Source organism: Hyposmocoma kahamanoa, unplaced genomic scaffold (genome assembly GCF_003589595.1).
Source record: "Hyposmocoma kahamanoa isolate Upper Pololo Valley unplaced genomic scaffold, ASM358959v1 224, whole genome shotgun sequence".
NCBI classification, from domain to species: domain Eukaryota; kingdom Metazoa; phylum Arthropoda; class Insecta; order Lepidoptera; family Cosmopterigidae; genus Hyposmocoma; species Hyposmocoma kahamanoa.
In genome coordinates, this window is record NW_020653743.1 from 12,641,345 (window position 1) to 12,667,441 (window position 26,097).

General features: G+C 36.7%; 1 protein-coding gene across 3 annotated transcripts in view; it reads left to right on the plus strand.

Moving 5' to 3' along the window:
• The first annotated feature begins 1,522 nt into the window (after positions 1–1,522).
• The window catches only part of LOC113228123 (zinc finger protein rotund-like), a 285,092-nt gene continuing 260,517 nt past the window's right edge, over positions 1,523–26,097 (plus strand). The window contains exon 1 of one of the 3 annotated variants that reach the window (XM_026461303.1): positions 1,523–1,829. In XM_026461303.1, coding sequence (XP_026317088.1) covers positions 1,650–1,829 — 180 coding nt within the window. In that variant the 5' untranslated portion in view covers positions 1,523–1,649. The remainder of the gene's footprint in view (positions 1,830–26,097) is intronic. The other 2 variants (XM_026461300.1, XM_026461301.1) reach the window with 2 other exon arrangements.

The following is a 26,097-nucleotide window of genomic DNA, read 5'->3' on the forward strand; positions in this document are numbered from 1 at the left end:
GCCACCTTATCTATATCTGCCGCCAAGCAGTAATATCAGTATTACGGCATTCTCGATTTCAATGAAACTTCAATAAAAATGGTTATAATTTAATTTACACTGGTTGCTTAGATCTGTTTCCAAATTTGAATATGAACCTTACGTGTCAGTAGCCAAAAGCACAAAAAATGCATTGATATGCATCGTTATACTTAAAGCAAGAAAGGCGTAAGTGTCAATTGCATCACGAACGACTTAATGATGTAGGGATACCTACATTCTAATTAGCATTAATCATGATAATGGTCAAAAGCACAAAATGATGCTTCGATGTGTATAAAACGTACGTATAATATAAATGTAATTAGGAAGTAAAGGACGTAAACGCGAATTCTATCAAGAAGGCGTTAATAATATTAGGTTACCACGATAATGGACCTTACTCTTTAGACTAAAGCCTAAAAATGTTTGGTGTGATGTTAAAAAAATTAATTGAAAGACCTGATATTTAACCAACTTCAAAATGGAGGAGGTTCTCAATTCCACTGTATTTTTTTTGTATTTATATATCGGTTCACAAATTTTACCTATATTTTACCTACGATTTTACCGAGTAAATTTACCGCGTTAGTTAGGCTTTTGGGATTATTACGTAAAAACAGTTCCCAAAGCTTAACTACCTAACCAATTAAAAACTTAAATCTTAAAAAACAACTGTAACAAAAAGGAACAAGGCCTTCGGAATTATTACGTAAAAAAATTCATTTACGCGGTAAAATTTGGTAAATAAAAACCACTAAGGGTGTCAAACTAGGGGATGAATCCAGTTTCGCACACTTTCCGGTAACTGATTGCAATAAAACTTGACAAATAGATGTCATTCCAAGAACTTTTGAGGTCGGTCTTTTTTCAGTAATTAACAAAGACGTGTCTAGGCACTTTGATGTCTGTATATGTAAATATTTCGCTACTCATTTGGAACACTCTATTCCGACATTTGCCTTTATTACCAAGAGAACGTGTTTACGATCATATAAAAGTGTGTACTTTCTTAGGTAGATATTTTTTATAGAGGGAATGCAAGTTCCTCTGTCAGTATATTAAATTAATAATTGTTTCTTCTATTTCAGATGCCGCTCAAAAAACTACGGCACAAACAAAAAAGTCTAATAATAGTAAAAATTGTTTAATTTAACGTACCTAGTGCAATATTTATAAATTTAATTGTTTGATTTTGAATCAAATAAAAAAACGGGTTCAATAAAATTGACTTGGTGCTTCTTTTATTTTACTTTGTTGAAATATTTTTCTTCCTTTTTTTACACGTAAAATCTAAACTTTTATTTATTTTTAATAATCCGTTGGTCAAATTATAAAATATTATTATAAAGCAAACAAAAATCTTCTAACTATTCTTAATTCTCATACTTGACTTCTGTTCACAATTTAAACAAAAACTATGCTAAATGAACAGGATAGTAAAAAATCATTTATAGTGACACTAAAATTGAACACAAATGACAAAAGTGTACATGAATAGTGACAATAAATTGACAATGAACACCCGTGTAATTTTATAGTGAACACGTCCTATTAAAAGTGGAACACATTCTATTAAAAGTGAACACGAGTGCTAAATTTGTACACACGGTGACAAAAATGTCGTATTTATGAGTGACTGTTGCGAACAGAGCTGCGGTATGTACACGACGTGGTACAGTCGTGGCGACAGTGGTATGCACCATCATCAGATGGGGCAGCTGTACCACCATGGGCCTCCTATGATTAAGACTGAAGCTGGTGTCAATAGTGACTGCATGATGGCCGTGGATTACGCGCCTCCCATTAAGGTAAGACTTATTCATTACATAATTATATCTGTAGGTGAGAGGTAAGGAACCTTACAAGTGGATACGACCTTAGCTCGAATTCAAAATTTTGACGTTCTAATACGGTTCATTCTGCTTGGATCGAGCAGCAGGGACAGTGGCCTTATTACCGAAATTAAATCATTTGGAAAATGTATATCGTATAAGTATTATACGTATTCTATTTGATTCAGTTTCAGTTTATATCATAAAAAAATATTATTGGTATATGTATATAAATACCTATTGAAAACAGCGGTTTTCTAAAAAAAATACTGATGTAAGTTTTGTTTTTTTTCTATAGTGAAAATATTTTAGGAATCGTGTTTTTTGCACCGTATGGTATCGGTGTACCTAAATCCTCGATTTTGCTTTTTTTTCAAAGCGATTGATACAACAATTTCGCTGTTGTGCGGAATCAACCAAAGCCACTTGACAACAGAGAGTTTTAAAGAGACTGAGGCTCTTATTAGGCATATATCGTGAGTTAGGGCGTAATTTGTGGTTGTCTATGTGTGTGTCCATGGCAACCGCGACACAGGATTTCCCTAGTGCGGGACTATGATGAGTGTGTGCGTTATAATTATTATCACACGCTAGGTGGGGTCGGCACAACACGTATTTTTCTACCACTCTCCCTTATCAGTTGTTATTTCCATACACACACCTTTCTTATCCATGTCGTCTTTCAAACAATCCATCCATGTTTTCTTTAGCCTTTCTCTCCCCTTATATCCCTCCACATTCATACCTAACGTTCTTCTGGTCACAATGCATTGTTACCTCCACATGACTCGTTAGATTAGAATAAAGTTAAAATTGAAGGTGACTGTACAATTCCTCCTGTACACAAGGAGATGATACGACAAGGACTAACCACATAGCCTACCATATAATTATGTCTGACTATTGTTTAGAAACTGGTAATTGATTGTAGACCACGTTTTAATATAAAGGTCATGTAATGCGTCCATTAACTTCGATTACAATTAAAACGCCCATCTTAATGGTAATAAGTTTTAAATAACGTTCATCCTCAATACATATACGTTCCACTGCAGATCACGGGCCTCGAAGTAGATGGTTTCAATCATCACCAATAACGGGAGATTCTGCAGCTCCTTGTGAAGTACGAGTAATTCGTTCAGAGAAATATTCCCCCTTAACTATTTCAGTAATGTGAATATTTTTGAGTTTCGGTTCACACAAACTCGTAGTTCCGCACTAGGGAAACCCAGTATAACGGGTGCCATGGACACACACATAGACAGCCACAAATTATGTACAACTAAACTCACGAGCGAAACAAATGCAGGCCATACAAATATTTCTCCCGGCCCGGGAATCGATCCCGGAACCTGCGTGGCAGTAACTAATGTCTCAGGGTGACGGGTGCAGTGGCAATGCCCTACAGTTCTTTGTGATTTAAAGCTCTGAGTGTCACTACATGGACAGGACTTGGTATCATAAAAAAAGGTATTGCAACTAAAATATTCACAAAAAACATATTATAAAAAAGCAGCTTTAAAAATAGCGATATTTAATGAAAATATCCAGATGACTCAGTATTCCCATTCAGAAACCTATGAATGGATACACCATTCATAAATCTCGATCGTCATTTAGCACTGGGGCAGGTGTCCAAAGTCAATAGCTAACGAGATGATTACTCACGTACCAAGAACGTGATGCACTTTTGGAGATCCGTTTGTCACAAAATTGTCAACGAAAAACTATAATTCAATAGAACTTAAAGATCATGACCCACCAAATTATAAAAAACTATACCCACGGCGTACAGAAATGACATATAGCTAGACTCTTAAAAAAAATCTGTAATTTTTGAGTTATTGAATGTCAAGATGTTTGACCAACATGATATTAAATTAATTTTGTGAAGTTATTCCAATAGTTTGTTACAATTATTATTAATACAAAGGCAGATAACGAATACTTGGGAAAAATTCCTTCGATCCAGCTAGATTCAAACCAACGTCTTTCAGCAAACCGAGCCAGACGCTAAGTCAACTAAGCCACGGAACGAACTACAGGATTTTTTGCCATAGAGCAAAAACAATAACATGGTTCGAGGTCCCACAAGGGGCAGCCCACGTAATTTATACATTAGTATTGATTATAAAGACCCAGCTACCGACCCTTAGAGTATACGAGAAGGGCACTATAACTTGTGCGCGCACAGGAACCTTACAAGTTCAGGTTCTGACTTCAGATCAACCAGTGAACACCGTTTCCACAGACCTCTGTCACTTGACTTCATCCGGTTCTCGAGAGGCTAATGTCTCGGGTGAGCCGCTCCGGGTGCATGTACGGTACCCTCCCTATTTTCCAGATAGGTATCGAAGCTGTAGGCATGCTCAGTTCCCGTTGCGCATTGCGCAAATAAGGATTGCCACCGCTAAGTCGTCGACTATAAATAAATCCAAATCTCCTCATTGGTGGCGGAGCTGTAAGGCACGTTCACTTCCCAACGCCGAAAAACGACGTCTCTCCAGTTCCCTATTGTTCCCAATAACCTAAGCGGCTGGAGGAACAGGAGGATATTTAGCTTATCCTGTACGGCAGTGGGCAGGTCACATTGCTCGCAGAAGCAGCACAGATCGATACCTCCAATGGACATTACGCCAACTTAAGATTTGGACCTGTTCTGTTTTTATTTTGTTTCTTCATTTATTTAACAAAATTATTTTTCTTTTTCTATTTTTTTCACAAAATTTTCGTAGCGTAATATATTAGTGACTAAATAAGGATGTTTACAAAAATAGCAGAAAATGACCAAAAAATAAAGATATCGATGGGGCCGAAGAGTTCACGAGTGACCGTGTACTGGAAGACGCAGCGCGGTCAGACCGTGTAGAAGTTGGACTGATGACCTTGTGAAGGTTGCGACAATCCGCTGGATGCAAGCGGCGTTGTGGCATTCTTTTGGGAAGGCTTATGTTCAGCAGTGGACTTCTTTCGGATGAAATGATGATGATGATGATGACTTCACAATCGTATGAGTCGCATTTTTTTAATTAAATAATTCTCAGCAGGGGTACTGAGAATTATTTAATTAAAAAAATGTATTTTTGTATAAAAATGTATGTTAGTGCAAAATATTTGTGTGTTTTATATTAATTAATGATCACGCAGATAACGATTTCGGTTTTATTCCTACTACAACTAACCGCACAGTGTTCGCGTACGAGTGTTATAATATTTATTTTAACAGAAAGTCCGACAATGACTTAATTAGGGTTTTCACACAATTAAAAATGTGAAAAATGAGAACGGGGTGGTCACAAAACTGGACCAAGGCGCCCAATCCATCGACCTGCGTACTCTTCATTGAGATATTCTTCTAGTCGGGCATAATGAGCAGGACACCCGTCATGTTGATACCACATTTCACGCAATATGCTAAGTGGCACGTCTTCAAGTAGATCTGACACCCCGTTCTCCAGATTTGAACCCCCTAGACTTTTTTACTGGGGTTTTCTTTGGCATTGTGTTCATTAGCTGGGCTATTTAGGTTACCGTTACAAAAACTAGAACAGCAAAATTAGCAAATTTGTAATTGTAGTACTTAAAAATGGTGTACAGGCGTACATTTTCAACATTTTCCATTAAAATGCTTATATCACAAAAAAAACATGACTCCGATTTTGTAAATTTTTTTTCTGGGTTGTTACAAACTAGGCAAAATCCTGTTCTCAGGTTATCGTTGAGTTTTGGGACACCCTGTATATTTGAGCTTGAGATTCCTAAATTTAGTTTTTTTAAGACACAGCTTTATGGCGTTCCTGAAACGTGAAATTACAGGCACATGGCGCAGTGGCAGTGCCCCTAAGATCTTTGCGATCTAAAGCTCTGAATGGCACTGCAACTGTTATGCACAGACGTGTCGCTTACCACCAGGCGCACGACTTGTTCGTCCCGTTACTCAGTGCTTATTGTAAAAAAATGTTATCACGGTTCCGTTTACATAAAAAAGATTTTGTATAATTGTATCAAAACTTTACTTATTGCTAGTAAGTACGAATAATGCTTTTATCACTTCTAATGTTCCATTTGAGCATATAGTACAAAATTGAGATTGATCATGTAAAACAGCAAACTTTTTACATTTAAACAAATGAAACTCATTAGGATTGATCTCGCCACATTATAACTTTAGTACAAACGGTAAACGTTTGGACAAATTTATGCAAAAACTTTATCTATATTCTTAAAATTTTACAGTTACGGAACCTTCATTACTGAAATCTCCTCCACACTTGACCGCTCTTTAAACCGCAGCATCAAGCGCATGGCTCCAATAGGAAGTCAATCAAAAAGTACTCAAATAAAAAAAAACAAAAATAAAAAAAAACATCTTCGCCCGCCGCCGATACCATAGAGAATCTGCGCGATCGTGCGTGACAGTTTCAGAATAAATTCAAACAGGTTGTTTGGTTTTTTGTCTGTGGTTTTTGTCATAGACAAGCGATGGTGATGTCGAGCACGGGTGCTGGAGTCATGGACCCGCCTCATTTTGTAGACCTATAAAACGTAGGTTTATGAAACCACCGTTTAAATACAAATAAACTGATATTATTAAAACAATAACTACAATAACTAGTCGTCAACATAGGGACTAATTTTCTTGAAAGCACTGGTCATTGCATTTCCATAGAGACATGGAGTCTCTCGTGTCATCGTATTGTGACATTACATTTATGAAAATGTTATTTATGTTAAGAAAAATTTTTTTTTTATGAAAAATAGTGACAGACATAATATTAATACGAGGAATAAAAATAAAGTACAGTACAGGCACGCGATGATGGCCGTTTTGACAGATTACAAAAGTTAGGTCAAATCTCAATTCATTAACGAAAAAAATATAATCAAATGCGAGTCGCATCTATAAGTTGGTAGTTGATAAAAAGTTTTAGTAAAACGAAAATAAAAATGTTTACTTAACACATCGTCAATTCGAAACTGCTTTGTTTTGCATTGACCTTCGACCGGAGTTTGCCGGAGGTAGAAGTTGTGCTGGACAGCGATCCTATAAGTGACGGTCGTATTAGATTTAATTTATTTTAAATTTCGAATAAACAAATGCCGAGTTGTGTCGTAAAATTAAACATCCAGAAATTTTACTTCACGTCACTATAGAAAACAATGTCCAGCAATTAGCTCCTTCGATGTACTTATGAATTAATACGAAATTTGATGAGCGGACAAACTAATTTAATACAATTAATAATTTAGCTCTTCTTGACAGTCGTCTTCATAGTCTCTAATTCATTTAAGGGGCAATGTACACGCTTCTATAATAAGATTCCGATTGATATCCAAAATTTGCCATTTATGAGGTTTAAAACTATTGTGAAACAAAAAGTTTATACTACAGGTTTATTATACAGCTTTTTGGTACTTGGAGGACAAAAATCCGTAGTAGTGACCGGTTTACCTCTTGCAAGTAGTCTCGATCTAAGATGTTTAAATTCAATATTGTAATGACAAATGTATTCAAATGTATATTTACAAGCAACCCCATTGACTTACAAATAAATGGACGACGGGTCTAACACAAAAACCACGAAAAAAATGTCCCAAGTCAACCTATTTAAACGTAGTGACATGTAAGGAATATGAAAAAGCTAAAACGTTGAATTTATATTGTAATGTCATCGCAGTCTAATTTTGCTGGCTTCGCTGTCAGTCGAACAAACGAAGACTAAAGCGTGCATGACGCTCTGTATACGATTTTAACGCCCTATAAGTTCGGACACTTTTTAGCACGGACCCGACGTCCATGTAATTGTAAGTCAATGAGCAACCCCTACAATTTTTTGCTCATTCTTCTGCCTTACGAACGAGCAGTAGAGTTTAATCAGTATGTATTTCAAGTGTAATTTGCTTACCTAGGAAATGAAGATTATTTGACTTGAGTTTAATTGACATTGCAAATATGACAATATTTATTTTTTTGATAATACTATGTGACGGGACGAACAAGTCGCGTACTTGGTGGGTCCATAACACTTGCAGTGCCATTCAGAGCTTTATATCATAAAGATCTGAGGGCACTGCCACAGTTGACAGGTCCCATGTGCCTGTAATTTCACCAGCACCCCTTACCCTTCAAACCCAGAACGTAGAAACGATCACATTACTTCTTGGCGGCAGAAATAGGTAAGGTGGCACAACTTCACCAGACGAACTCTTTCACAAGGAGCTCTATAGCTACTAAAAAAAAAACTATCGTGGCAATATACGAACATTTAAATAAAGTTGTTCACATATAATACAACAGGACTTTTTTGACGCTACGACGACAGACTGTCGTGACAATGGGAAGGGCTAGAACGACAGTCGTCTGACGATAAATATAACGTCACGATAAAAATGTGACGACAGATAATCGCAGCGTCAAACGATTGTCGTGCAAACGACAAGGCATATCATCACGATATAGTGGGAACAGCTAGACTCGTGTCTAAAGCTACTCTATTTCTAGTGATGAGAAACAAATCAACTAGATGGCGCTTATTGCACTGATTCTTTTATTTTGTTTAGGATTAGCGCCATTTACACATATTAGGAAGCGTTAATTTATAAACTAGTTTGTAACACTCTCTGCCATCTATTAATATGTATATTAGAGACGTTAGCTCTCTGTGTGTGTTCTACCGTCTTTTTAAAATGTGGAGTGCTCTGAGGAACATTTCAAACTGGTGCCACCGTCACGTTTCTACCATCGCACCTCCCGCCAAAGGAGTAGAGGACATCTCCGCATCTTAGATGCCTGGCATTGTAAGACTACGCGGGCATCTCGTTTGTTCCTTCCTCGAACCTTCAAGATGTAGAATGATCTTCCGTCGTTCAACGATAAATTAAACGTCCAATAATCAGTCACGACAGATAGTGGCGATATGGGAGCAGGCTAGACGCGACAGTCGTCCAACGATAAATAAAATGTTACGACATAATGGGAACGCGCCCTTAGATTGGACTACTTACAGGTTACGTAAATCAATGGTACGTAATTGTGTTACTTTTCTATTTACTTACTAATTGGCCTACAATTTTAATTTTATTATCTCAAAACTTTGTTTCAACTTTGTTATCATAGCGTGATGTTTACATTGTTGCCTATGGTTACTGCTTTTTATTATCATAACATTAATTGTATTGGTATTTTAATTGCATGAAGCAATTATGTATCAGAATAGTTAGAAATTTCTTCGAATTATGAGATACGCGACCTCTTTTATCGTCATCTCACGTTTTTATCACCCTTTTTTCTGGTTCCTGGCCACATACTTTGAAATTTTGAATCGTTCTTAAATTCCTTTTCTTCTTCGTCACTTACTTTTCCTCTTTCCATTGCCATTCTCTACTAAATTTTCGAAGCGAGCTCACGTGCTCGACAAACTGCTTATAGATAAAGCATATTTAAAATGCAGGTCCTTTTAGGGTAAATTATGTAGTGTATATAATTTAAGTAGGGAGTGTTTTTATACAGTTACAATAACTGTTATATCATTATGTTTTGTTACTGCCTTAACCCCTTTACCTGTTCTTTTCCCTTCATGTACTCTTTCTTTATTTTGTACAATAAAATTCAACTGGACCTTGTATTTAAATACATGAGACCCGCGTGACACATTTATACGTGTCACTGCTTTCCATGGGTCTCTTCTCAGGCGAAGGTTTACCTACTCTTGAACGTCAAGGTTTCATCATCGAAAAGCTCATGGTAAATTGGAATTCAGAGCCCGATTCGAACCCACGGCCTTTGCTTGAGAGGCGGTAGGTTAGGCTACTACTGCTTTTAACACCATGTAACATGATTTTTATTTCTGGGTTATCTATATCATTTTTTAATTGCTGCTAAATCAAAAATGCAAATTTAAAATTTATTCACCTGCAAAAACTTTGCTGTTGTAGTCAGGACAATAAAAAGTTAAAATTTGCGTACCATTAGAGCCTTTGCGCACTACGGCCGATTTGTAACAAGGGGCTACTCTCGATATCCGTCCGACATCCGTTCGAAACAATTACTGTCAAATAAGTAATATTCGAAAATAAACAAAATTAAAAGACAAGTATCCAGTATGAAGCTTCTTTCGCATCACGCGTCTTTTCATTTGGTCAAGTATTGCTTATTTGGCAGTAACTGTTTCGGACAGATGTCGGACGGAGATCGAGAGTAGACCACCAGTTCCGAATCCGTGAAATGACGATCCGAAATGTCACAGGGATCATTTTATCTCTAGGTGTACAAGCGATATTCGTATTTTGTCGGGTTCGAATCGGATTTAGCGCACAAACGACATCCGAAGTGGGTCCAAGTTTTCTAGATTTGTACAGTCTCGGATTCGGAACAAATGGCACGTCGATGACGTAATCCAGTAAATATTTGACATAAAAATACATTTCATTTCAAGACCAAGTCGTTGATGAAAAAATAAGATAAACGTAATAATTTCCATGGCAGTTTTATCTGGTTTTAGTAAGGCAACATCGACCGTTAGTGATTGAATTAATGAATGCCTGACACTTTATTAAGACTCAATTATAATTGCAACTAGATTTTACCAGAATAACAAATATTATCATAATTGCAATACAATCGCAGTGGAATGTCAATGGAATTACAATGACGTCATCATCATGTAGTGCCTCTCCACTACTGGAGGCTGGCCGTCAGCTTGGAGAACTCTTCCCTGTCTGTGTGAAACAGATATTCTACTCTGGCAATATTGGTCCATTCCCGGATGTTGCGCAACCACGACTTCTTCCTTCTTCCAGTACGTCGTTTACCCTCGATCTTGTCCATCATTATCAGTTGGAGAAGTCAGTACTTTTCATGCCGTAGAACGTGTCCAAGATACGCAACTTTCCTTTTCTTGACGATCTGCGAATGTTCCGATCCCTCCCAACACGCTGAAGAACTGTCACATTGGGAATTTTTCTGGGTCCAGCGAATGCGTAGCATGCAATTCAATGACAAGTGGTTTCAAAAAAATTTGCAGAATTGGTGTCCTTTGCCCGTGCATGGATGGCTTTCATTCATTCAATCACTGACGATGTTGCCTTACTAAAACTGCCATGCAAAAATTACTACGATTACCTTAATTTCTATATCTTTTAAGGACTAAACCATAGACGTACTATCGACTCACCATTGAAGAGCAGAATACCAAAAAATTGCAATGGCTAGACTCTGACAAGTCAGTACTTAAACCACTCTTCATTTTTTACAGAATACCAAAAGTACAAAATTCTATCATTGACACTATCTACATTGCTCTGGGGTGAAACTAGGGAATCCTCTGTACTATGAGCACCAGATCGACGAAATTCACTCCGGGTCACTGCCCAGATCACCCAAATCAGAACAAAGAAGAATTCGTCCTACCGAGTAACGAAAACCTCTTGTTATATATAATTTGCTGACTGTTTGGTAACCGAGATCATCGAAAGATGTAATAAAAACAATGACCTGTACAATCATGTTTCGCATGTATTAAATAGCAAGAAAATATCTTGTTATGTAATGATAATTAACTATAATAATAACAATAAAGAAAAATACACTTCTAAAGGTCATAATGAAGTTCAAGTATTGAATTTCGATCTGTGACCTGACATGATTGAAGTCAAAGGTCACAATGTTAAATCTATGGAGAATAGAATCAATAGCAAAATTTTGCACGTGCATACATATGCACATCTGCAACAGCAACATCCCTGTCATGTATGTACCTACATGACAGGGGTGTTGCTGTATTTTACACATTAATAGATGCGGATGCTGACTTCTAGATTTTAACATCAGCAGATGCTGACACGTATGCTGATTTTAAACGACTTCAAAAAAGAAGGTTTACAAATCGAATGTATTGTTTTGTGTGTATGTTATACTTTCCGTTGAAAGGTTTTATTAGAACTTGGCAAAAGGCAAATTTCACAAACTTTTGAGATCGATTTTTTTATAAAAAAAGTTATGATAAACTATAAATTTCTATCCGCATATCCGTGACAGTTGCAGTGTCACTCAGAGCCTTAAATGGCAAAGATCTGAGGAGCACTGACACCACGGCAATCTGTAATCTGTAACGTGTGCCTGTAATTTCACCAACACCCTTACCCTTCAAAACCGTAACGTCCTCCCTACGTCGCTGGACGAACTCATTCACAAACAGCTTTACGGCCATTGACTTACAAATAAATGGACGACGGGTCTAATACAAAAACCACGAAAAAAATGTCCCAAGTCAACCTATTTAAACGTAGTGACATGTAAAGGAATATGAAAAAGCTAAAACGTTGCATTTAAATTGTAATGTCATCGCAGTACTGTCTAATTTTGCTTGCTTCGCTGTCAGTCGAACAAACGAAGACTAAAGCGTGAATGACGCTCTGTATACGATTTTAACGCCCTATAAGTTCGGACACTTTTTAGCGTGGACCGGACGTCCATATAATTGTAAGTCAATGTTTACGGCTATTAAATTCTAACTTTCTTATAATTTGTATAATAATATATAAGCTTATTTTGCAAAGTACAATTATATGACTAGAATGACTAGATACAATTCTTTAATATCTAATGTACAAAGTAAGTTAAATTATCTTTTTACCTGAAAAATAAACAAAAATAAAAAAATCTTGCAATATTTTTTCGAAATCCCATTTTTTATATTACAATTTATTACAATGTATTGGTTTGTTTCCATTCAAACAATTTAGTTCGATACACGTTCAATAACTAATAAGGTAAAATGAAACCCTATTTCGAGATACAAAACACAAATTAAAGTATTTGTGTGTGGGACAGTCTCAGCAATTACTGAGCGTCAGAAGTCTGACAGCTTTGGTTTGTCAGCCAGCCTTCGATCTTTGCAAACACATTTGTTTTTCGGGTATGTTCGCAAATTTAGTCTATACTACACAATATTTTATTATTTATTGCTTCAATAATTTAAAAATATAAAGAATAAACCTCGAACGTAATCGGGGAAATAAAATCTGCTCGACTTCACTGGCTAGGAAATGTGGATAATAATGGGAGAGGATTGTGCTGTTAAAAGAATTGGGGCAACCTACGGCTCATCGTCCAGGGAGCCGTCTAAGATATCGCTGGAAAGATGAAGTTGCCAAAGACTTGAGGGAACTGAATGTGCCCGAATGTTCGGAATTTACGTACGAATGTACGTTGGTCTAGGAGACCAAGATCCACTTCTGGTCGCTGAGACAGGAAAGTAAGTAAGGAAAGAAAGAAGCATTTTATATCTGACTATAAATAATATTAACAAACTTGTAACGCTAAATTATCTGTATTGAACTGAAAAGATTGTAACCTTAATGAGCCGTGACCTGGTTCACGGTATTAAAATAAGAAATCTTCAGGTCCACAGAAATTTATTGTAAATTGATGATAAAGAAAAGAAAAAGGAAAGGGACAGGCTGTAACAAAACAAGAGAAGGTATATAAAAACAGGTACAACAGTATAAAACACTCCCTTACTACGGATTAATAAACAGTCCAGACACTGACCCCAAAAGGGCCGAGTTATGCGGTATTACAGATTGGTATTAAAATGGGCGCATGATTAGCAGTAGCTGCCTCCCTAAACTGCCTCCGTGGCCTAATGGTTACCATGCCGGACTGCCACGCAGAGGTCCCAGGTTCGATTCCCGGGCCGGGAGAAATAGTTGTATGGCCTACAATTATTTCTCTCGTGAGTTTGGATGTAATTTGTGGTTGTCTATGTGTGTGTCCATGGCACCCGCGACACAGGGTTTCCCTAGTGCGGGGCTATGTTGAGTGTGTGCGTTATTATTATTATTATTAGCTATTACAAATCGGTATTAAAACGGTAGTAAAAAGGTATTAGAAAAGCAAAATTAGACACAATTGAAATTTTAACAGCACTGTACGCTGCCGCAATCGAGCAGGGAGTGACAGTGGAACGAAACAAGATCAGAATGGCGAGGCAAAGGAATTAAAGGACGATTCAAAATTTAAAAACGAGTGACCAGGAACCGGAGAAAAGGCGATAAAAAGGTGGAATGATGATGTAAACAGGTCACATCGTCACAAAACTAAACAAATATGTATATTTTACATTTTACCCTAAAGGACCAGTTTCTTCAATTTACTGCAAGTACCAAAGCTGTATAATCACCAAAATCTTCACTAAGACCCCTGACTATTAGCAATGCCTTGTCCACAAATCCACACGGGATTATAAAATCTTCACACAAATCTTAAGACGGATCCCCCACTGGACCAACTTAACTGTTCAATTGAAGAAATAAGTATCTAACATTTTGTTATTAAACTTTACGGGACATTCTAACACATAACGTCTGAAGTTAGAGATCAAGTTTATTTGGCAATGCGGGTCATCAAGGCTTATGACTTGTGAAGAAAGGGCTTTGATAGCTCGTTTTCAGATCATATGCGGGTCAAATATAAATGGTTTTGGCTTTAATATTCGAAGGAACCAGTTAAATATGAGCTTTTGGACGAAACACGATGAGCTGCAAATTTAAGTTTGCGCTGTATCTTAGATGGACGTTGATGTATGAATGTCTTTGCTTTAAAGACGCGATGATCCTTTTTTTAATGGATGTGCGAAATATATGGAGGTTTTTGGGTGATTAGGGCAATGTCGGTAAAAAATTCTGGTGGAAAAGTTTGATAAAGAACCATGGGATACAGTGGTAAGGATTTGGTGGACACAGTAATTTTAGTGGATAAAGTGTATTACAAAGCAGGTTTTAGTAGTAACAGAGGTCTTGTCAAAGAGTTCATCCAGGGAAGTATTCCTGTTTAGAAGTATAAGGGCGTTGGTGAAATTACAGGCACATAGGAATTGTCAACTTACATCTCAGGTTGACGGGCACAGTAGCAAAGCCCATCTTTGCGATTTAAAGCTCTGAGTAGCATTGCAACTACTATAATCAGGCGTGTCGCTTACCACTTAACGCACTGTATGTACATATTTAATAAACTGCCTCCGTGGCCGAACGGTTACCATGCCAGATTGCCACGCAGAGGTCCCAGGTTCGATTCCCGGGCCGGGAGCAATATTTGTATGGCCTACAATTATTTCTCTCGTGAGTTTGGGTGTAATTTGTGGTTGTCTATGTGTGTGTCCATGGCACCCGCGACACAGGGCTTCCCTAGAGCGGGGCTATGTTGAGTGTGTGCGTTATTATTATTATATTATTATTATTTTTAATTTTAATTAGTCAACATAAAACAAGATCAGCACGTAATCTAAGTAATAACTGTACCGGATTGGAGGAGCGGTGGCTTCTAACACAAGTATTTTCATTCTTAAAAGATGTTCACCAGTAATGGTATATGTAGCCTAGATTAAGTTAAGTCAATAAATTTTTACATTTTTTTAAACCGTTCAGGAAACCAGTCTGCGGGCAGGGCATTTCTCATATTTGCTTAGCGGCCGAAATAGGTAAGGTGGCAGGACTTCCCTGGACGAACTCTTTCACAAGGAATTCTAGTGCTACTTAAAATTTAATTGTAATTTTATGTTTATTTGACGTCATTGTATTTAGACAATATTTTTTTGTTTATTAATACTTTTTCTCAGTATTGTATTATTGTATACATAAGTCACGATCATATTATTCCTTGAGATTATATTTTACCAGAGAAGAGTACCAAATAGCTATTTTTTGTAACTATTTTTTTAGATTGACTTAAAGCTACTCTATTTCTAGTGATGAGAAACAAATCAACTAGATGGCGCTTATTGCACTGATTCTTTTATTTTGTTTAGGTTTAGTGCCATCTACACATGATAGAAAGCGTTAATTTATAAATTAGTTTGTAACACAGTCTGCCCTCTATTAACATGTATGTTATATGGAGCTCCTTAGCCTACGGAGAGACGTTAGCTCTCTGTGTGTGTTCTACCGTCTTTTTATAATGGGGAGTGCTCTGAGGAACGTTTCAAACTGGTGCCACCGTCACGTTTCTACCATCGCACCTCCCGCCAAAGGTGTAGAGTCCATCCCCGCATCTTAGATGCCTGGTATTGTAAGATTACGCATCTCGTTTGTTCCTTCCTCGAACCTTCAAGATGTTGAATGATCTTCCTCCTGAAGTATTTCCTTTGCATTATGACATGGGGTTCTTCAAAAATAATGTAATAATAATAATAATAACGCGCACACTCAACATGACCCCGCACTAGGGAAACGCTGTGTCGCGGGTGCCATGGACACACACACACACAGACAACCACAAATTACACCCAAACTAACGAGAGAAATAAATGTAGGCCATACAAATATAATAGTAACCGTTCGGCCACTGAGGCAGTTTTGCTTCTTTTGTTCAAAAAGTATGTTTAAAAAGGCTGGCAACGCAAAGGCAGCTCGTCTGATGTTGCAAATGTCCGTGAGCGACGATGACCACCTCCCATCAAGTGGCTCATCAGTTCATTTGCCTCCTTCTTTATATAAAAAAAATATTGATATCGACGGCCGTTTACATAATATGAACTACTTCCAGACTATTGAACAGCGGCATCTAGATCATAACACGGAATTTTGACTTTTATCAGAGTTACGAGTAATCTGGTGACTAGCAGTCGTCTTGAGTTAGTGGCCCATGAATGTATGAAACAAATTATTCCTCTTAATACATTCTATTCATGGTAACTAACCTCTTAAGACCTAGCAAACTACAAGGAAAAAGCACCTGTAATGAATGTACCTACATTAAAATATACCAAGTATAATTATAATTATTATACTTCATGCCCGAGTAAATATATTAGTGTTGTGCGAACTATGTACTAGATACTCTGTGATTATATGGAATATATAGCGGCAAATTTAAATTACATTACTGGGCGTTTACGTGGTTATAGGAACAATATTGTCTGGGTCTGAATCACTTAACACATTTTGTACATTTTGATGTACATAGGGCGTCAGGAGGCTTACATTACAATTAGAACTTTTAAACATGGTCACTCTTTGTTCTTTTCCGCGCCTTAGCACATAGATAAACCAATACTGCACAATAATATTATTTCAGTGGACTAATAAAGTGATATAAAACGAAGGCGAAGTTATCCCGTCCCGATCGCCCGTGACGACATCTCTGTGACGTCATTAATCACGTTGCTTTTGGGGGTGGATGTTGTTGCAGAGGAAGAATGAGTATGTGACAATGAGAAATGCTTTTTCCAGGTTATTGTTCGGTGACAATTGCAGCGTTTCTTTTGGAACTAAAGTGTCTGTAGTTAGAGAAATGGGAAATGCTTATGTTAAAAATAAATAGCTTTTTCGGATCTAAAACGTGTATATATGTTTTTTTAAACAAACCAACGTTTCGGGCCTTTTACAGGTCCAATGGTTGCGGTCGATTCATTTTGATTTAGATCCGAAAAATTGTTTCATTTCCTATGTGTAACAATTGCGAAAACCTAAGAACTCGATATAAATAGTTTTGCAAAAATGAAAAATCCTATACGACGACAAAACCCAATATACTAAGACACTCTTAAATAAAGCAACATATACTTATTGTAGTATAAAAAGTAATGTAAATCTTGTGTATTAAATATTTTATATCGAACTGAAAACACAATAATTTTTAAAATGTCACATTCCCGGTTTTTCTCGTCACCAAAAAACAGATCTATCAAGACAAACGTCCCGAATGATTTGCGGGACAAACGCGGTATCATTTTGTCCCGCGTCTCCCAACAAACGAATTGTGACGAAGCTAATTGTCTGTCACTTGGTTATTGTTTTGGTTAATTTTGTTAGTCGTCAAATTATTCGGTATTTTGCGCTTGAATGTTTATTGTACAATTTTAATTACTACTTTGCCATCTTGAGTAAGTTAAATAAACTTACTTTAATTGATACTTTTGCTACTGATACAACAAATTATAACATATAAATACATAACCAACTAAAACACGTACATACATAGAGTATATAACTAGAAGCACATATATGTTAAATTTTGATAGCAGTAGAGATCCTTGTGAAAGAGTTGTTCAGAGAAGTACTGCCACCTTGCCTATTTCTGCCGTCAAGCAATAACGCGCGCGTTACTGCGTTCTGGTTTTGAAGGGTAAGGGTGCTGGTGAAATGACTTGCACAATGGGACTGGTCAACTTATGTCTCAGGGTGACAGGCGCTGTGGCGGTGCCCCTCAGATCTTTGCTATTTAAAGATCTGAGCGGCACGCAACTGATGTGGACAGGCGTGTCGCTTACCACCAGGTGCACGACTTGTTCGTCCCATCACTAGGTATCATAAAAAAACTTATGTGGTTAAGTCTACCAACCCTAGATTTAGAGTAGATCCAAAATGAATAAGTAATTGACGACCTCGGCAGCCTAAAAGTTTATACTGTGGGGCGAGGTCCCGGCTTCGATTCCCGGTAGAACCAAATTGAGAAACTAACTTTTCTTTATTGGTACTAGTCTGGGTGTTCTGGGTAATGCCCTGGTTGAAATAATTGTATCGTTGTCTGATACATTCTTATTATTATTATTTACTTTTTAAAGCCTATATGGTTTTAACTATATTTTCATCACATCTGCTCGTAAACAATATTATTGCATGGTGGCTAACTTGACTATGATGCCCCAAATAAAATTCTCGGGCCTTTATTATTTCCATTACATCCATGGTCGGTAAAGAGCTTTTTTAATTTGTAGCACGACATTCTTTCTTACACAGGTCAGGTTCATGTTCCAGCAAGAAGGTTACATTCGCTTAAAATGTTATCTAAACAGAAATTTTATTGCAATTCAGCCACGTACTACTTAACTATTAAGAATTTCTTATAATTGATTTAAATTATTTTATGAACAAAATTTTTCTATTTTTTTATTACAATCCATCATGGCTGTATGCGAGTCTGCCTATTAGAACATTTTAGTTCGAGATGTATTTATCTGTGGAGAATTTTTAAAAAAACCCCGCCATTTGAAAAATTTATAATTGTTGTGTTGTGAACCATATTTATATTGTATTCATTTCCAAATGTGATGAAAAACGTTATATGTATCACGGACGGTAAAAAATACAAAACTCGAGTTGTTAAAGCCCACAGCCTTTGACTTCGGGCTTCTAATAGATCCTCGTTAGTATTTTTTTATTCGCCATCCTTAATACACAATGTACTGTGAAATCAAATAAACGCAGCGTGGTGTGTATCTATGTAGAGGGTGATGAAGGCCTATTTAGTATTTTTCTATATACATTATTTTTTCAGGCAATATGTATTTAAAATTACTGCTTTTTGGAAGGTAATGTAGACAATGCATTTAAAATCGAATAATTTGAACCTACTTGGCCCTGTAACCTAGCCTAGCTTTTCAAGCATATGGCCGTGGAGTCGAATCTGCTACCGTTTAGGTTCCCGGGTATAGAGATAAGTTTAAGGATACTGGTATCATGACTGTGGCATCACAGTACATTTACTCAAATATTTTGTATGGCCGTAAAAATATACATTAAGAAAGAAAGAAAGAGAAAGAAATTCAAACAAAACAGATGAAACAAATTAATGATAACATATATCTATTAGCTGAAACGGATCCAACCCAGCATTATGTTACAGCTCGCCTGCTGTAACGATGGTTTTCAGTTGGAACCGCTTTTACAAAATGAGATGGCACGTAAGTACTAGTGCGGTAAACACTAAAATTATAAAATGTAACTTAAATATTAACTAAAAACAAGTAGAAAAATTACTAATAGGAACTATTACGTGACTTGAATGTATACATATAAAATACTACACTTGTCAGGGATTATTAAATGAATTGAATGTGTATGAAATACAGCACTTCATCATCATCATATCAGCTGGAAGATGTCCACTGCTGAACATAGGCCTCCCCCAAAGATTTCCAGAACAGCCGATCGGACGCGACGTGCATCCATCGGTTATCCGCCGATACTGCACTTCTTAGGAGTCATTACAAGCATATAATGTATGAAATACTGCTCTTATGATACATTAATAAAGGACGACTAGAACTAGAAAAGGCTGCCACTGCTGAAGCAAGCAATTGCATTAAAGTTTATTTTTCTCAAAGAAATAAAAAGAAACAAAATAAACAATTTAACTAAAAAGAAATAAAAATAAACAAAAATTGTTACCTGGAATTTGTTAGAGAGCTCTAGACAGTACTGTTTTAGGAAGATATCCATAAAATTAACCTTAGAACTAAGTCCAAACTCAATGTACCACGATTTCGTGTAACTAAGGTAAACGATTCTGTTATGGGGAACTGTATACATTTTTACAATAAGATTCCGGAGCATATGTAAAGATTATAATTTCCTAACGTTAAAACTTACATTAAAAGTATTTTAATTGAAAGTTATATTACGAAATTTAAGACTACGTGTTAGATAAAGATGTATGGAAAGATGATATGGGTCTAGATTCCATACAAATTTTGATTCAAAGTGTATTCCATAGCATATATGTTTATTTTAAAAGAACAATCACTAGAGAGTCTCTTGCTCATTCTTTTCAGGGAAGTCAGCATAGTGAACTAACTAGTAACAGCTTAAAAAAGATAATGACACACACGCTGGTGGTGGCCAGGTCAATGTAGAAACTAACTTGTCTATATTGTCTCATGTCTGGGTGATTGTGGTACCGTCTTTGTTTCCGATTACCATAAAACAAATGCTTTAGTAACTTAGGTTAAGATCAGAGCAACGAATATGATGTTGTCTAATATTTATAAAGATGGGCCAAACACAAAGAAACATTCCTTCCATCGAACTGTACTCGAACCAGCGTCTGTTACTTCACCGTGGCTACTAGTAAATAAAAAATCAGAAATCACACGGTAACCCGCATCTCATTCCACCTTGTGTTGCACGCAGTTTCAAATTTAACAACTCTCCAAGTTCTTAAACCTATGAAACCCCAAAGTTATCTTAAGTATCTACTTATTGTCAACCACATCTGTAGCCCTGTTCAACCCCCGCCTACCTACTCCCCTGTCCCCCTCTCGTCTTACCCGGGCGGTGCTGAGGCAATTAATTTAAAAGACTAACGTCGTTCTTTCAACCACACGCCATGGGATCATTAAGTATGTGAAGACGTCATGTCTGCTTTGGTGACGGGAAAAGCGGAATATTTGTTTGGTTAAAAATATAGGGTAAAATTTAATTTACTAAACAGTACAAGATAGTATTTAAATTTTTTTATTGAATTGATATTCGATTATTTTATAATTAGTTCGAACCGACGTCTTCTAGCAAACCGTGCTAGACGCTATGCCAACTAAGCCACGGAACGAACCAGTGGGCCTTACGAATTTTTCTACGTGCTTGTTGTCGTATCTTTGAATTTGGTTTTTCAACGACTTCTTAGCGGTGCGTAAATACTTTCATAGATTTCTCATAGATGGCGCTACGGCTAAAAAGTCGTACCCATTAAATTTTTTTTTTATGATAGTAAGTGATCGGACGAACACGGCACCTAAAACTATTGCACTTTTAAGTCGAAAATTTATGAGGGGCACTGGTAATACGTCCGTTAACCTGAGACTTACGTTGACAAGCTCCATGTACTCTGTAATTTCACCAGCACCCTTACGCTTCAAAACTTAGATGCACTGACGTTCCCATTAATTTACTGAAAACATCGAGTATATAACCAGAAATAGAGATGAAAAGCCATTTAATTTGTTTGAAAACTATTCTGCCATATCAACAAAACGGTGACAACTGCGCTCCGATTGGCCAGCCCGAATTCGAAACAATTGACGACACCCGTCAATTGTTTCGAATTCGTGGCTTCTTATAGTATTGCTTCTTTTATTTTAGGATTATAATTGACTTCAAATGGTCTGTTGCTACCTTGACTGCGCTATATGTGGTCGAGTAGAGATCTACCCTCGTATAGAGCACACGAACAAGTGTTGCATGTGGTGGCTCGGAATTGGGATAACAATTATATTGTTAAATTAATTCTTCTAGGTATTTTGAGTACAATGAAGGCCTTGGAATTCATTTCGTTGTTCTGATATTCATGATACAAGAAATTTTCTACTTTAAAACGAGGTAATTTTTGTTTCTTGCAGATTATTATTATTACATGTATATCTATACATACATAGGATAACCTTCTCGTAACGAAACAAAAATGTGGATAATTTACCGTACACACTGTATTTCAAGGAAGTAAAGTTACAGCTATTTTATGATGAATGTTTTCACCCCTTTTAAATTAGTAAAATAAATTAATGATAGTAAAAAAATGCATATTATAATTATTAATACAAAAATCGAACACTCAGAAAAAAATCCTTTGATTCGAACCGCCGACTTCTAGCATACCGTGCCAGACGCTATACCAACTAAGATACGGAGCGAACCAGCGGAGCTCACGAATTTTTTTATGTGTTTGTTGTCATGTCTTTCTTTGTATTTGGTTTTTCAACGACTTTTAGAAGGTTGACGAAATACTTAAGATTTCTCATAGATGGCGCTACATGGAGCAACAAGCTTAGTATATACATGGTTTAGTTCGCAGTGTGCCTATGATAACTCTTCTAGCGAGTGGAGACTGTTTCACGCGCACTAGAATCTCGGCGTTGTCCTGCGCGTTTTTTAACGTATTCGATTATAAACGGATAGTCAGCGGGGTGCTCACACGATACATTTTCATGCGTTTAAAAGACGGATAGCCATTAGCAGTATTCACACAGCAATCGCACTGAGAACACGTTTGTGATGGATTCACGCTTTGTTGTACTTTTATATTGGAATAGAAGACCCAACGGTTTTGCTGTCGAAGGAACAGAAGATATTGGGGTTATTCAATGATCAAGATGAATAAAAAACAGGCCTGTGTTCCAGTAAAGGTCATTTTGTATTTATAAAATTATACATACCCTTCCAAAACATACTTCAGTACTAAAAACGCCGCTTGTTCGGTGAATATTCAATAAAAAACGAAGGTATGATTTCGCGCCGTGTGAAACAGATGCATTAATACTATGCGCCACTGCAACCGAATACGTTAAAGTTCGATTTGCTTGACAAGCGTTTTTTTTTTGTAGGACAAACACCGAGTGACCGGTTCTATATCTAATGAATGCGCCACTGTTTATTCGGTAAGATTTATACTGCAAAAAAAACGTGCAGTACAATGCCGTGTGAACGGGCGGGTTACAGTTACAGGTCGATAATGTGTACCCGGCCTATGCTATTGTGATAAAAAAAAATAGAAAGATTCCTTGTCATATCTGACGCATTTGAATTTTGCTAACTTTAACCTAAAATTTTTTATTTCAAAGATGTCAATTGCGCAGATTTTACTTAACAATAAAATTGAAAGTAAATAAGATATGAAAAAAATCGCTTACTGTAGAACTTGTTTCCCTGGTTCCAGATATGTCAATAACTCTATTTTTCTAAAAATGACGATTATGTTAGTTATAATAAGCAAGGTAGTATAGTAGAAGTCGTTAATTTGTTTTCGTTTCATGCAAGAAACCTGAAACGTCACATCAAAACAACCTATTAGAGTGCTTACACACAGTAACTTTTAGCAGCGATACAAACGCGCTATTGCATCGATATAATCGCGCGATTGCATCCACACAAACGTGCGATTGCATCGATGTAATCGCTTATAATGTAAATCACAAGTGTAGCAATGAAATCGCGCGTTTGTATCGATGCAGTCGCGTGTTTGCGTCACGTTAGCATCGCTGCTTAAAATCGCGCGTGTGTGTAAGGGTAGACGATTAGCTACTGCATCGCTGTTTGAAGGTTTGGCCTTCAAAAAAATTTTTTTTTTTTTTCATATCTTGTATACTGTATATATGAGACTTTCTTTGAATACACTAATAATTTTATTGTAATTTTCACCGTAGACTTTTTTTGTTCTATTCATCTAAAAAAGACAGGGCTAGGGGTAAAGACCATACTGCCTTGTCTTCAGTGGTGAGTTACTGATCTACTCCGGAAAGGAAACGTTTTTAGTAAGTTTTTTTCTATAACTTCTTCATCATTAGTATAATTCATTAATTAAACTTCTTTCTTCATATAATTGTCTTTAGTATCACCATAGACTATAATTAGCTTACATGTCAAAAACAAAGAGAACGAATGACACTCATCGTTCAAAAACTGATGCATTGCAAACGTCAATAGTCCAACGACCTTCCCAAGGGAGAAGACCCCTCCATCATGGTGAAAAATCGTTTTTTTTTTTGCACGACACGCCTTCGCGTCATCTTGCTCGATTTATTTTTATCTAGTTTTCACGTCACTCGCACGGATGCGAAAATGCGGTTGAGTTCTGACATATTTTTTGTGGCACGCGTATTATGAGATTTAAAGAAAACATTACCGTCCTATTTGGCTTCTTGTTAGGTAAAAAATAACTGTGTAATAAGTGCAATGTTAAAAAGTCGTTAAAAGTTACTGCGAAATAATATCAGAACATGCGAAATAACGTCTCCTTGTTTGATGACTTATTATTAGGTATACTGCAGCTTCATTATCGGTTGCAATGCGTGATTATGCGGCCTTGTCTACTTTTTTGGAGAGACCTAATGAATTTGTATTATGATGTCGTCTTTATAATGAGAAATGCAAGCAACATCAACAGTCACAAACTCTTGTAAGAGGGTTGCCCCTTGTACACGAATCTGTAATAAGATTTCGGTTGATATTAAAAATTTGCCATTCACGGGGTTTAAAAATATAGTGAAATAAAAACTTTATACAGTGATTCATTTAGCTCTAGCAAGTTTTTTCTTTTTTTTATACAATGCAAGTGACGGGACGGGATGGTAAGCTACACGCCTGTTCATAACAATTGCAGTCCAACTCAGAGCTTTAAGTCGCAAAGATCTGAAGAGCAGTGCCACTGCGCCCGTCACTCTGAGACCACCAGCACCCTTAGCGCCCAGTTATACGAGGAGACAGTTATCGCGCGGCCGCCGCGAGGCAACCGCTAAGTTACTATGCCTTCATGTAGGTACATTAATGGCGAATCTGGATTCTATTTACTAGGCCGCAACGTTTAAATTCCTCTGAATAATACAACCGCGCGACCGCGTATACCAAATTCAAAGCCACACTCGCCCGCGTGCACGTAAAATGTAAAAGCTAAACAAATAGAGCTTATTTTGCCCTGACAGTTAGGCGCACGCGGTCGCTGCGCTGCAACTAATAATGCTGCTGAATAAATGCGCCCTAACCCTTTAAAACCGGAACACAGTAATGCTGATATTACTGCTTGGCGGCAGAAATAAGCAAGGTAGCAGTACTTCCCTGGACGAACTCTTTCACAAGGAGCTCTACTGCCACAAGTAGTCTCGATCTATAATATTTGAAATAAATATTGTAAATAATATTTGTTTTTTTTTGCAAATGTTTATTTACAGAGAGCAACTCCTAGAGTTTTTTTTCGTATTCATTCAGGGGAATTTGCTTTACGAATGAACAGAAGACTTTAACAATGTGATGATTTCAAGTGTAATTTGCAAAAAAAAAAACTTTGAAATCGATTTAGAAAATATACCATTAGGTAGCAACTACATCATTAAAACATTATCTCATTATTTTATTCCAAGCTGTTCAAGCTTCTCCAAAATCATTCTTACAGTACCGGCACGCTATGATGGCCATTTTGACAAATTACAATAGTGACGTCAAATCTCAATTAATTATCGAAAAAAATATTATCAAATGCGAGTCGCATCTATAAGTATTTTGATTTATAACTAGTTTTGCAAGGGGTAACTGATTAAAAAGTTTTATTAAAACGAAAATAAAACATTTTTACTTAATATATCGTCAATTCCAAACTGCTTTGTTTTGCATTGAGCTTTGACGCGAGTTTGCCGAAGGTATAAGTGGAAGGTATAACCGGCCAGCGATCCCATAAGTGACGATCGTATTAGATTTCATTTTTTAAAATTTCGGACGACAAATTCCGAGAAGTGTCGTAAAATTATATATTCCATAAATTTCACTGCAAGTCACTATTGACAACAATGTACAGCAATTAGCTCCTTCTACGTAGGTATGAATTAATACGAAACTTCGTATTCATTCACGAAGCTGAATTAATACGAAGTTTCGTATTAATACAGCTTCATTCAATTTGTCTGCAATAATTCATTTTTGTCTGCAAAAATTAATTATTGCAGACAAACGTCAAAACGGCCATCACAGCGTGCCAATACTTTAC